This window comes from Cucumis melo, chromosome 3 (assembly GCF_025177605.1).
Source record: "Cucumis melo cultivar AY chromosome 3, USDA_Cmelo_AY_1.0, whole genome shotgun sequence".
Classification (NCBI taxonomy): domain Eukaryota; kingdom Viridiplantae; phylum Streptophyta; class Magnoliopsida; order Cucurbitales; family Cucurbitaceae; genus Cucumis; species Cucumis melo.
This window is the reverse complement of record NC_066859.1, coordinates 23,267,681-23,280,565: the sequence shown is the minus strand read 5'-3', so window position 1 is coordinate 23,280,565 and position 12,885 is coordinate 23,267,681. Positions and strand designations below refer to the sequence as shown.

Below are 12,885 nucleotides of genomic sequence, written 5' to 3'. Positions count from 1 at the left end.
ATCAGTAGTTAGAATTTATATTTATACATTTTTTTTTACGATATGCATAACCATTTAGTTATCATTTCCTTTTTTATTTTTATTTTTTTTCAAAATTAAGTTTATTTTCTCTCCATGTCTTACGATAATTTACATATTTGCTAAATAAAATGGTTGAATTCTAAGTTAAATTTAAAAAACAGAAACAATTTTTTAAAAACTATTTTTTTAGTTTTCAAAATTTAGCTTGATTTTTTAAACAACGGGTAATTTGGAGATATTATATGCTTAATTTCAATAAAAAAAAAACAAAATAATCTTCACAATTTAATAAAAAATACTCATTCTCTCAAAAGTAACCTTTACGATAGAAATCATTTAGAATATTGAGTAGAAAATGGAACCTAAGATGTTTTCATTTTTTATTGTTATTATCATTTTGTTTGCTCTCTGTCACAATTTTAATGGGTTTGTAAGAGGTCAATAATAAATATTGTATTTTGAAAGAAGTGTATTTCTAAACAAATAATTGGGTGTCATAATTTAATTAAAAAAAGAGAAAGGAAAAAGCAAAATTTGTTACAAAGTTATTGCACCAAACAAACAGACTCAAAGCATCAAACATAACCTTTGACTGCCACCGTTTTCTTTTTCTCAATTGGTCAAGCATCTATGTATTCTCCACCACACATAAGCATTCATATACACAAACACACACATACATATAGTTTCCATATTTTCTATCTTACTAATCAAAGAAATACGATATTTTTGTTTCTATTTAATCTTTTAAAAACATGTTTAACATGTTTATAAGCTTTCGAATTAAGGAATTAAACTTGTCACTTAACCGAAGTTTAATGATAAGAAAATAATAACTACCCGTGTATTTTAAACCCTAATTATAGTGAACTTCGCTTTTGGGGTGTGTATTAAGAAAATGGGGGAGAGGTGATTTCTTGTTTTTTGTTTTTTTAACTCTGGTTTACTAAACGCCAGATCTATACAACTCAATAGTTAGAATAGTCAACTCTTCCTTCTCTTTCGAACATTTCCTTTGAGTCCACGTTGGCGACCAAATCCAACTCTGATAACCACCTTTTGCTGCCAACTTAAGTGAAGATGATATATTTGACAACAACTAAAAAGACCATCTCTAACAAACAATTCCAACAACAAACTCAAATGAGCAACTCAATTGGCTATATATATACTAAAACAAGACTTGGAGGATGAATGTTTTAAAGAGAAAATTGAAATTATTTTGTTTATATATTATAGTGTTCAATATTCTCTTTTTTTACTACAAGTTTGTTTGCTTTGCCATTATTAATATCAAATCACTATTTTACAAACAACATAGAATAAGTGAGATAAACAACTTTTAATAACTATATATACAAATTAGGGAGAGAAAAGCCATGTTTCTAAAGGTTAATTTCAAATAACCAACTTATTTTAGAAACTTCGTTAGTAAAATGATATATTCCAAAGACATACACCATTATTAAATACTCTCATTTTTAGGCCCATAGATTATATTAGATACCTCTTTTTCATATTAGAGGAAGTAGGGATTTGGCTGTTTTTCTTTCTTGAATTTCTTTCTTTTTATGTTTCTTGCAACTTGTAAAAGTATCTCAAAAGACACTAACATTATCTCAAAGGCTCCATTTTTGTTTCTTTTATTTTATTTTGAGTGGGAAAGAAAAAAAAAAAGGAAAACTTTGGTCTCCCTCCCATCTCTGACTAATATTGAAATTTAGACTCTTAAATATTCATCCACATAATCTCAATGTTGTTTATGGCTTTATATTTCGGTGCTTTTAGACTATAGTTTTGGGGTTTTGTTGCCTTTTGTTTTTGGTCAAAAAGAAGTTTGGATTTGGACTAAAATTTAGAGCCATTTTTGGTAGAATAATGATGTATTTGAGTCCTCCTTCATATCACTTCATCATATATATATATATATATATATATATATATATATATATATATATATATATATAATCAAATATATAATATTTATTTTTTTCTATTCTTACAAAGGTTAAGTGTTTTTTAATGGGAATCTTGAATTTCTTTAAAGTCTATTCTTTTTTCTTTCTTTTTCGAGGGAATGTCTCATATATATATATATATATATATATATATATATATATATATATATATATATATCCTGAGCCTGAGCCAAACATGTTTATAACAAATTACCAACTTTCGTATATGATAAGTCAAACTTAAAAGGTAATTTTTTTTAAAGGTTTTTGTGTATGGAAATGCGACCAAAGTCTCATATTTGTTAGGTAAGAGGAGGATTATGGATATATAGTTAAGGATAACTATCACCATTGTTTGAGAACTTTTTGTTTGAAACAAAAAATAAGTCATAAGCATTTATGTTTAAAGTGAATAAGATTATAATTCATACTATCACTTTGCTTCATAACTAAACTTTTTTAGAAGTGATTTTGAAAATGACAAAAATGATTTTAAATATTTTAGATTTCCTCTTAAACATATGTTAACCAATGACTAGTTTATTTAAAAAACGAACCCAAAATCTAATAAGAGAGTATGATTTCTTACCCGATTAATTAAGTAGGGAAAATGACACACTTCCGAACTTGTTCATGATCCACATGATTTGACAGATGAACTTTTCTAACTTGTTTGTAATGACTTTTTAATAGGTAAAAGCATTTCTTTTTACAACAATGTGAAGTGGAGAAATCAAACCTCTGACTTCAAGATTGAAAATTACAAGTATTTTGTCGATTGAGCTATAATCGTTTTGACAGTAAAACAATATTTACGATTCTATGTAAAAATCTAAAGAAAAAAAAAGGGTTAATACTTTCACCCGTGCATACAACACGTGCCAGCTTTAGCTATACAATATATGTTGGGTTTACCTTTACATGTTGCTTTCACATTCCATCTCTCTTTCTTGTAGCCTATGAACCAAACATTCAAAAATCAATTCCCCACTCCACAATCCTAAAAGTATTTGTAGCATTTTCCCCTTTTCTATTTTTATTTCCATCATCTTAAATTTATTTTATTCTTTTTCCCAAAAAGAAAAATATAATAATAATAATTTTCACAAAAATAGACAAACAAATTACAACAAACTAATTGTTTTTTCATTTGAGGTGTCAAGCTCTAAGTGGACCAAATCTCTATATATAAGTCTCCATTATATATTACTTTAATGAAAGTCAAATAATATTTGTTAGCATATGCTTGAGAGAGTTGAGATGGACTTCTTCTGTTTTGTGTTTTTAAGCATTTCCTAATTCTTTTTTTTTTTCATATTATTATTACTATTATTATGAAAAGAATCTTTTCTTGATTTATATTGTGTTAGTCTTTTTAATTACTTTTAAATATACTTTTAATTAATCTTTAAAATGGTATTTTTTTTTATAAACAATACAAAAATTAGTCTCTAATAGTCCTAACTATGTACATTTGGGGAATAAGTTCATTTTTACATGAAAATAATTATCAATTTAATGCTTTTAGTTAATTTTACTGATACAACATATCAACGTCTTTTTTAAATTAACAGATAACGATATTTTTTTTTAAAAAAATAAAGGAACAATCAACCGTTGAACTATTAAAAGTACGTAAACTAAAATAACATTTTAACAAAAATGTGATTAAATTGTGGTTGAATTAAACAATTAGGGAATTTTTTTTTCCTTTTTATTATTGCAATAATAGATTGGAATAGGCAGTAACAATAACAATTAAATGTATAACATTTTTAAAAAAATTTATAAACATAGTAAAACCTATTTGTTGGTTGGGTCTATTTCTCGATTCAATAGCTTTCAATCGGTTTGGTAAACATTTAAACTTTAAACTGATTCTGACCATGAAGAAATACAAATCGACCGTTGGTCAATTGATCGGTCGGATCAAGTCTTTGAATTTTTTTTGAAATATTGTCGGTTTGAATTTTTTCAATACTCCACCAACCAAAGCCCTCCGTATCTCGAACCAATCCCTTTCGATTCAATCGATTTTGGTCGGTCGACTTGGTTTTGTAGTTATCAAACTCATCCCTAATTTTTTTTCATAATTTCTGATCGACTTCATAGGTGATATGATTTATCATTTATAAACTTAAAAGTATTAGTTTCAAATATAACAATTATAAATTCTTTTACATCATGATAGATCTACCGAATGAACTAAAATGGATAGAAAAATGAGTTTGAAGAGTGAAATTAGATCCCAACATATATTCAACAGTTTGAACTTATTTTTTATAAAAGAGAGCCTATATGGTTTTCTTTGTTTGTTTTTTCATTATATAATTAAATCTCTCTCTCTCTCTCTCTCTCTCTCTCTCTCTCTCTCTCTCTCTCTCTCTCTTTTTCTTTAATAATGAATATATATTTGTCCTATAAATAGCCTAATTAGTATGAGTGAAAGACCCATCATACAAAAAGTGAAAAGGAAAGAAAAAAATGGTAATGCCAACATTTCTCCTCTATCAATAGTTACGAAACTCCACAATAGAAATCTCCTTCTTCAAATTCTTCTCAATTCATCACTACTACTCAATCAATGGAGGCTGAATGCACATCTCTCAGCTGGGAATTCTCCGCTCATCAAGAAGATGTGGGTATCTAATTTTTATACCCTGTTTTTATGTTTCTGGGTTTTGTTCTAAATTGCTAAAGTGGTTCAATTTTTTTTCAGGGAATGGAAGAGCTTAGGCATGCTCTTTTGTACACAACTTTGGAGCTTGAAACAACAATCATGTCAGCAAAGGAGGAGATTTTGAGGAGAGAATGTGAAATTATGAACTTGAGAGATCTTTTGAACAGAGCCATTAAAGAGAAAGATGAAGTTGAAGCAAAATGTGGGAAGTTAATGTTTGAAAATTTGTTTCTGCTTGATCAACACAAAATTCAAGAACATGAACTCACTCCACAAAGTGATAGTGACTCTAGTAAGATCTTTGCTTGTTCTGATTCTGATGACAATAACACAATTCAATCTTCTCAGACTGACCTAATTGTGGGAGAGCCATTGTTGTTAAATGAACACCCACCAACTGTTTGGAAAAATGCCTGTGAGAATGAGAAGCCATTGTTGTCTCAAGAACTCCCTCCAACTGATTGGAAAAATGCCTGCGATAAGCCATTGCCACAGAAAGGCAAGCTTTTGCAGGCTGTAATTGAAGCTGGCCCTCTTCTCCAGAATCTTCTCCTTGCCGGGCCGCTGCCTCACTGGCAGCACCCTCCACCGCTCGTCGACTCGGGCGACATCCCGCCGGTGATCATTTCACCTCGCCCTTCACAACCCCTACCTCAAAGCTCACCCATTGACATTAGGAAGAGAAGCCATTCATTTCTGTCTGATATTTCTCAACGTCCTCTCAAGCATCAAAAAGTGGTTTAGTAATAGTCTCAATCACTCTAATTCCTCATTCTCTCTAGTTCTTTTCAATGCCCTAATTTATTTGTCATCTTTTTTTTAATTTTTTTCTTTTTGCTGTGATTGTGAGATGTGTAATTTGGAGTTTGTTTGTCCATTCTCTTTCAAATCACAATTACACCAAAAAAAAAAAAAAGAAGAAGTGGGTTGAAAAGAAGAAGACATAAGGGGAAAATTTCTCATTCACTTTGTTCTCAGTACAAAGTACTTGAACAAATTCTTTGTGATGCTGCAAATGCGGCAAATGCCATACATTTGAAGAACAAGTATGGCTTTGTTTATGGATCATTTTTCAGTTTTGTATCATATAACTTTTTATAACTAATGAAAATCCAAACTTTCGCTGCTGAATGTTGAGGTTTAGAGTTCATTTTTGTGTACATTTTAGCCAAAACTTTGGGCCCTTTTGTTGCTTTGGCTCTGTTTTAAGAGTTGAAGTTGTGATTGTTACATGCAAGGGAATAGATCTTCACAAAGATTCTGTCTTTGTCTCTCAAGTATTTGGAGATCCCCACCATTCTTAGTGGGTATGTTGTGGCTTTAATTAGTGCAACAATCTTTCTAGATTCCCTTTCATTATTAAAGCATTCAAAATATGGCCTTTGTGCAAAAGGGAACACCATTTACCCAACATTTAGATGGTTAAACACACTAAAAGTTAACTTCATGCATGTTAGGTTCCTGTTCTAAGTCTAGTTAGAGATTGAAAACTCAATGAGATTTTTATTTTTGTTATCATTGTGATTTTTTCGTGTAGTCAGTCATTATTGATTATGGTAGTGTTACATCAATTTTTTATTATGTTCTACACTAAATATGAAAAAAAAGAGGTGAAATAGGTGAAAATGTAGAAGTGTTTTGTTATAAGGTATGTTTTAACTAAAAGTTAAGTGTGTCCCTCGACGTGTTAAAGTGAGATGAATGATTTTTATGTTTTGTAAATAATATCATGGATATTACAAAATGACAGAAAGAATTTACGTTTTTAAATGTTTAAAGACATATTCTATTTCTATATATGCAACATTTGAATGATTTAAAGTTATATACTTAGAGATGAATTTACGCCGTTGGACAAGTATGAACGTGTTGTTTCGGTGGTTCTTGACTTTGTACCTTTTTTGAGTTGTGCTAACGAGATAAATAAATCTACTTGTATTTTATTAAAATTAATATTTTAATAAATCATAATCAATAGTATGAGATAATTTTCCCTTGGAATTTAAACATATGAGTTTCTTTTGTATTTTACATTTTCTTTTAAGCGTAATAACGGTGAAAAAAAAGCAAATCTTTTAACTTCTCATGAATAATATCGTATCAATTACTATTGAATTGAATTGAACTCACTTTATTTTTTTTATTAAATTATTTAAAAGTTGGTATATTTTAGTTAATGAGCTAGATTACTATCATATCACTAATATACCTACCAATGACAAGTATGTTTGATGACAACTAAGGAGGATTAGATTGAATTTGACTATTTTTGTAACCTTTATTATTTATTTTTTCTTAAAAGGAAATATTCATTATTCACTTTGTTAAGTGTTTGATTGTACAGTTTCATAGGGTTTGATTTTTTAGGACCACTAAAAGAAAAAAGAGAGAAAAATTTGAATATCCCATTGGAGCCAATGTATTTTTATTTTATAGTTAGAAATGATATATTAGGTCCAGAAAAAGTCATTGAAAGTATTGAAAAATAAGGCTCAACTTTCTTGAAAGCGCGTTTGGCTTTACCATCCAACCCCACACCCTCATCATCATGCCCTCTTCCAAATTATGACCTCACTTGAAAATGACAACTTATACACATAAGTATGTATGTATGTATGTATGTATAATGAATTTAGGCGATGATGGTGATAATGATATTAGTTTAAGTAGTTCTAAAAACCAAATGATTCATTCATTATCATGCTTCATGATGATGATATTATTAAGTTAAAACAAATGGTATCTGAACTGCCTCTTGTGTAAATGATAGTGTTAGACCCTCTTTTTGTTTAATGCCATATAATGATTTTATGTTTAGTATGGTAACAAGTTAATTTACGTCGGTTCACAAATTTTATTATGTAATATCATCTCATTTGACAATTTTTTGTTTTTCTAAAATTAAGTTTATTTTCTCTCAAAATTAATACGAAACGTTTGTTTCTTTTTTTCTTTCAAATTTTTTAAGTAAAAATGTTGAATTTTTAGCCAAATTTCAAAATTTGGAAACAAATTGTTTTAGTTTTAAAAGAAAAAATTGTTATTTTTTTAAAATGTAAGTCAAAAGTAGATGATATTACAAATTAAAGCATGAGATATAGAGTTGTAATGAGCGTCTATAGACTTGGACTTAATTTTCAAAAACAAATTCGACAAAATATTTACAAAATATAGTAAATTTTCATATTCTTTAATGATAGATATTGATATACTTCTATCAGCGACATTGATAGACAATAATAAAAATTTATTAGTTTTTTATCACTGATAAAATTTAAAATTTTGTTCTAATTTGTAAATATTTTAGTTTATTTTATTATATTTAAAAATGTCTAAAAGAGGAAATATTTTATTAAAAAATTGTATAGTAATTTACAATTATTTACTTGTTGACAAATTTTTCTCAGTAATTAATCATACCAAAAGGGAAAGTTTTACATCATCACAAGAGATCTCTTCTTGAAAAACTTGTGTTGAATGAGGCAAGTGAAGTGGGCAATTTTAGGCCCATTGCCAACCCATCAATTGCAAACCAAAATGGGCTTCTTTAAGAAAAAGACATATATTGAGTGATACAATTTTCATCCCTAATTCACTTTTTTTTTCCTTTTCATATTATTTTTGAAAAGTAAATATATATGTAATATTCTATGTTACACTTTTTTGTTTAAGCATTAGCTTAAAACAAATCATGAGAAATGTTTTAATCAACCAATTTGTTACAAGTTCATTCTCATGGCATTTGAAATATTTGGAAGTTAATTACGTGAAAAACGTTTTTATTCAATATCCTACCTTTTTTTACTTTTCTTACGACTCTCTTCTTAGATGTTGTAATGACTGGATATGACATTATATTTCTATTGCCTTACAACAGTAATCTCAATGTTTACTAGGTTAATTGTTGCATTGTAAAATTGGTTATTGATATTTAATAATTCAAACCTTGTAAAATATTTTCGTTTCAAACTTTTTATTCACTCCATGAAGTATCAACTTACTTAAGTGAAATTTTCTATTATATTTTATTCACAAACATATCAAGATTACAAAAGGTTGCAACCAAATTGGAAAAAAGACTAATACTATGTTGGATCACTTATTGGTTTACGAATAATTTCAATTTCCATTCAATCTATTTAAAAAAGTCATCGGTTTTAGAATAAGTTTTTGAGATGACGTAGAATTAATAGATGAGCTCTTCCATCCTTGTTAATTTAGACCAAAATTGAGTTGAATAACCTCTTTATGCCCTTAATTAGAATTTAAGAGTTGCTATATAAAAACAAGTGTATTAAAGTCAATGCTATTTTTAATTAATACAAATCCAAAATAGGTATACCTCCAACTCAACCTATCTTTACTCATTAGTCCTTAGTTCTAAAACATACTAAAATCCTAATAATATTTTATCATTACTCTATCAAATAGTTGACTAATTCATAAATAAAATGAAAACCAAAACATGTTGAGCTGTGTGAGAATTAGATTGAGTCTTTTTTTTTGTTTTTTTTTTCAATTGTTTTTAAATACATCAAAATAAATTAAAATATTTACAAAATATGTATACTGATAGAGTAGTATCGTTTATCACTAATAGATGTCGATAGATATTAATAAAATATAAAGATTTGTTATATTTATAACTATTTTCAACATTTTCACGATTTAAAGCATTTATTTAGGGTGATAGTGAGTGCAAAAACAAATGGACTATTTTTTATTTATTTTTTTATTTTTAAAAAGAAGTTGGAAAAACTTCATTGTCCTTCCTCTCTATACAAATCATTAACCAAATTTTTCTTTCTAAATTTGCAATTCTTTCTGTTATAACTCTCTTTTTATTCTCTTCTAAACTTGAACTTTCCATCAGCATATTAAGATAGACAGCTAACTCAGATTCACTGTTCTTTTTGTTGTCATTTTGACTTCAATATATATATATATATATATATATATATATATATATACATATATATATATATATATATATGACACAAATGTGTATATGGAAGTGGGCGAAGAAGATGAGAAATATTTGATAGCAAAAGAAAAGATCAGAGAAGAAGTTATAAGACTCAGAAATTGGAGATCATGGGTCCCAATTATTTGAGTGAATTATTGCCAAATAATTGTGAGGTTATTGGTGAATATCACACCTTCTTAAATCTCTCTTCTCCATCTAATTCTTCCAATATTGGTCGAGACGATGGTGGCAACGACAACGAAGACGAAGATATGGCGAATTGTCTAATCCTTCTTGCTCAAGGTGAACCTGCAGCTTCTCAACCATCTTCTTTTTCCTTGGGAAAATTCATCGGAGACCCGGAAGGGCAAAATGGTAATTACATGTGTCCTTTTTTAGCTTTGTAGAAATTCAAAATCTAAAATAATTTAGTAATTAATAGGTTTCTTTTTTCTTTTAGAAGAGTAATTAATAAGTAACTAAAATTGTTCATTTTACAACCAAAAAGAAGAAACTGATGTCGAGGCAGGAATGATTTTCTATTATAATCCTAATAAAATGCCTCAATTGATTGACTTTTAAAAGCCTACAAATTTAATTGGTTCCAGGTTTGATATGATATTGATATCAATCAAAACTCGAAAAAAAAATGTTAATTAGTACACTTTCTTACCATTCATATTTAATTCTTTTAAATTTTTACTCGTTAATATTTTAGAGTCATATATATATATATTTATATTTATATTTAATGAGTAATAATTTTAAATATATTAATTAAATATATAACAATATTTTAAAAAACTGTAAATATAACAAAATTTATTAGTGACAAACTTCGATATACTTTTATATAATCTATACTTGATAAACTAACCTGTAAAGTTAGAATAGTTACAGTTTGATATCATATGTTAATATTCTTTTAAGAAAAAATTTGAAAAATAGCTAAATTTTTTCTTCTAATAATTCTTTTTGTGTAAATGAGTTTGTTTATTATTATTATTACTACTACTTAGAAAAAAAAAAAGGACGGATTGAATCAAATTGCTACGTTTTAAAGTTCTTATTGACAATGGCAGGTGCGAGCAAGGCAGCCGATTGTTGTGCCTACAAATGCAAAACCTGCCGCCGAACATTCCCATCGTTTCAAGCCCTCGGTGGCCACCGGTCGAGCCACACCCACAAGAACACCGCCATTACCGCCACCGCCCTCGACCATAAACCCATCTCCAGTACATCGCCGGCCAATAAACAGCACGAACAACGATTCAATTACAACAACAACGTTTCAAACCAATTGGATCAGGTTCGTATGAGCCGAAGCGATTATTACAACAATTTCAAATCCTCCAATAATTATAGAATTAAGGTCCATGAGTGCTCTGTTTGTGGCGCCGATTTCATTTCCGGCCAAGCCCTCGGCGGTCACATGAGACGCCACCGCCGTGGCTGCGGTGGAACTTCGAGAGATTCTAGTGAGATTGACCGTCGTTGTTCTAAAAAGCAGAGAAGTAATTTGTTGTGTTTGGATTTGAATCTCAATCTTCCGGCACCTGAAAATGATAAAAGAGAGAACTTGGGTGTTGCAATGGGTGCCACGAATTTGGTGGACTGCCATTACTGAGAACATTGAGCATTTTTGCATATTGAATGTATGATTTCTAAATGAAAAATATTATGTGTATTTGATATATTTATAATTCCAAACCTGATCGAAAAGCATACAAGTAGATACAATCCCAAAACTGTGTCTAGCGAAACCAGTTAAGAATTACGTACAAATTGAACTTAAAAATCGATCCATTCAAACTAATAAAATTACACTAGAGTACAAATCAATTTCAGTATGGGTATCCAAACTATTTTTTTAGATGATAGGTCTCAAGAGTTTTTATTGTTTTTCAGATTGATGTTTAAAAATTAGGAAAGGGAAAAAAACTAGTATTTTTTTTTTGTTTTATATTACACAAGTAACATAATTTTAGAAAATTAGTAATTTTGTATTTTCGGGGTAAATATCGGCCGAGATCGACCCCAAAATTCTTTTCAAATTTAAAAAACACTTTGAAGGATCTAGTCATACTACATAATACTTATGTAGTTGAATCTCAATGCCATCTTATGGCAACTTTGGCCCGAGATCATTATATTATGCTATATTAATTTGTGTATTAATTGAAAAAATCCAAAATTATTCTATAATCTTAGATCAAATAAGACTTTAGAACACATAAATACCAACGGACTCTCTAGGAAAATTTGGCTCAAGAAGAGTTAACCTCAATTTTAAATTTTTAATGAAAAACACACTTTCTCGATGATGTGGCTAAGAGAGACCAAGATAAATCCTTCAAAAGAATTCTTTTAAAATTTGGAAAGAATCTTGGATGGATCTCGATCGATCCCGAAAAAAACATAATTACTAATTTCCTAAAACTGTGCTACCTTTGAAATATAAAACAAAAATGGGTTAGTTTTGTCAATTTTTTAAAAAACTTGCATTTTAAGAAAAGAAACCTCTAGTTGAGTTTGAATTTTTCTTAAAATTTCGAAACTTCTATTTTTATGCATGAAATTTAAACTTCGAGATAAATATACATATTCTTCACAACATCGTTTAATGAAATATCTCGAAGACTCCATATTCTTCGAAACATCCTTTAATGAGATAAAATATGTTTGTTATGTTTATATATTCACTAAATTATAAAACTTTCTATATGAATAATATGTTTGAATCTCCACTTCCTTAGGCAAAAAAATCACAAAATGCTTAATAAGATTTAAGATCAATTAGGCGATAATATTTGAACTAAAAGAGGTTTTAATGTTAGCTTCTTACTAATTAAAATGGAAGTATAATTAATTTAATACCATTCTTCTTATTTACAGATTTAATACCATTTAGTATCCATACATATCATTAGTTTGATGGAATCATAATTATTAGTAGCATTCATTATCCATACATAAATACATATATGTTATGACTGCATTTATTTATTATCTATGTATGCCATTGCTTTTATAGGACGTGAGTTCATATGCATTTGTCAACAAAATAAAAAGATCACTTACCAAAAGAAAAGAAAAAAAAAAGTCACTAAATCGGGTTTAAAAGTGAATTTTAAAATTTAACAACAAAATCGAAGATCTCTACTTCCTCACTTTAGGAGCATTATTTAAAGCATTCTATGGCATAAAGAAGCTTCTACAACATAATAGCCCTTATCAATATATAAAAATATAAATATAAA

At 28.4% G+C, this 12,885-nt stretch overlaps 2 protein-coding genes across 2 annotated transcripts; both read left to right on the top strand.

Moving 5' to 3' along the window:
* Positions 1–4,274: 4,274 nt before the first annotated feature.
* On the top strand, positions 4,275–5,926 carry LOC103496464 (uncharacterized). The gene is made up of 2 exons (XM_008458322.3): positions 4,275–4,617; positions 4,699–5,926. The coding sequence occupies exons 1-2, from the start codon at positions 4,564–4,566 to the stop codon at positions 5,401–5,403; spliced, it is 759 nt and encodes a 252-aa protein (XP_008456544.2). The 5' UTR covers positions 4,275–4,563; the 3' UTR covers positions 5,404–5,926.
* A 3,609-nt stretch (positions 5,927–9,535) lies between these two features.
* Positions 9,536–11,445, top strand: LOC103496465 (zinc finger protein ZAT5-like). Its single transcript, XM_008458323.3, has 2 exons — positions 9,536–10,000; positions 10,708–11,445. The coding sequence occupies exons 1-2, from the start codon at positions 9,754–9,756 to the stop codon at positions 11,250–11,252; spliced, it is 792 nt and encodes a 263-aa protein (XP_008456545.2). The 5' UTR covers positions 9,536–9,753; the 3' UTR covers positions 11,253–11,445.
* The last annotated feature ends 1,440 nt before the right edge of the window (positions 11,446–12,885 follow it).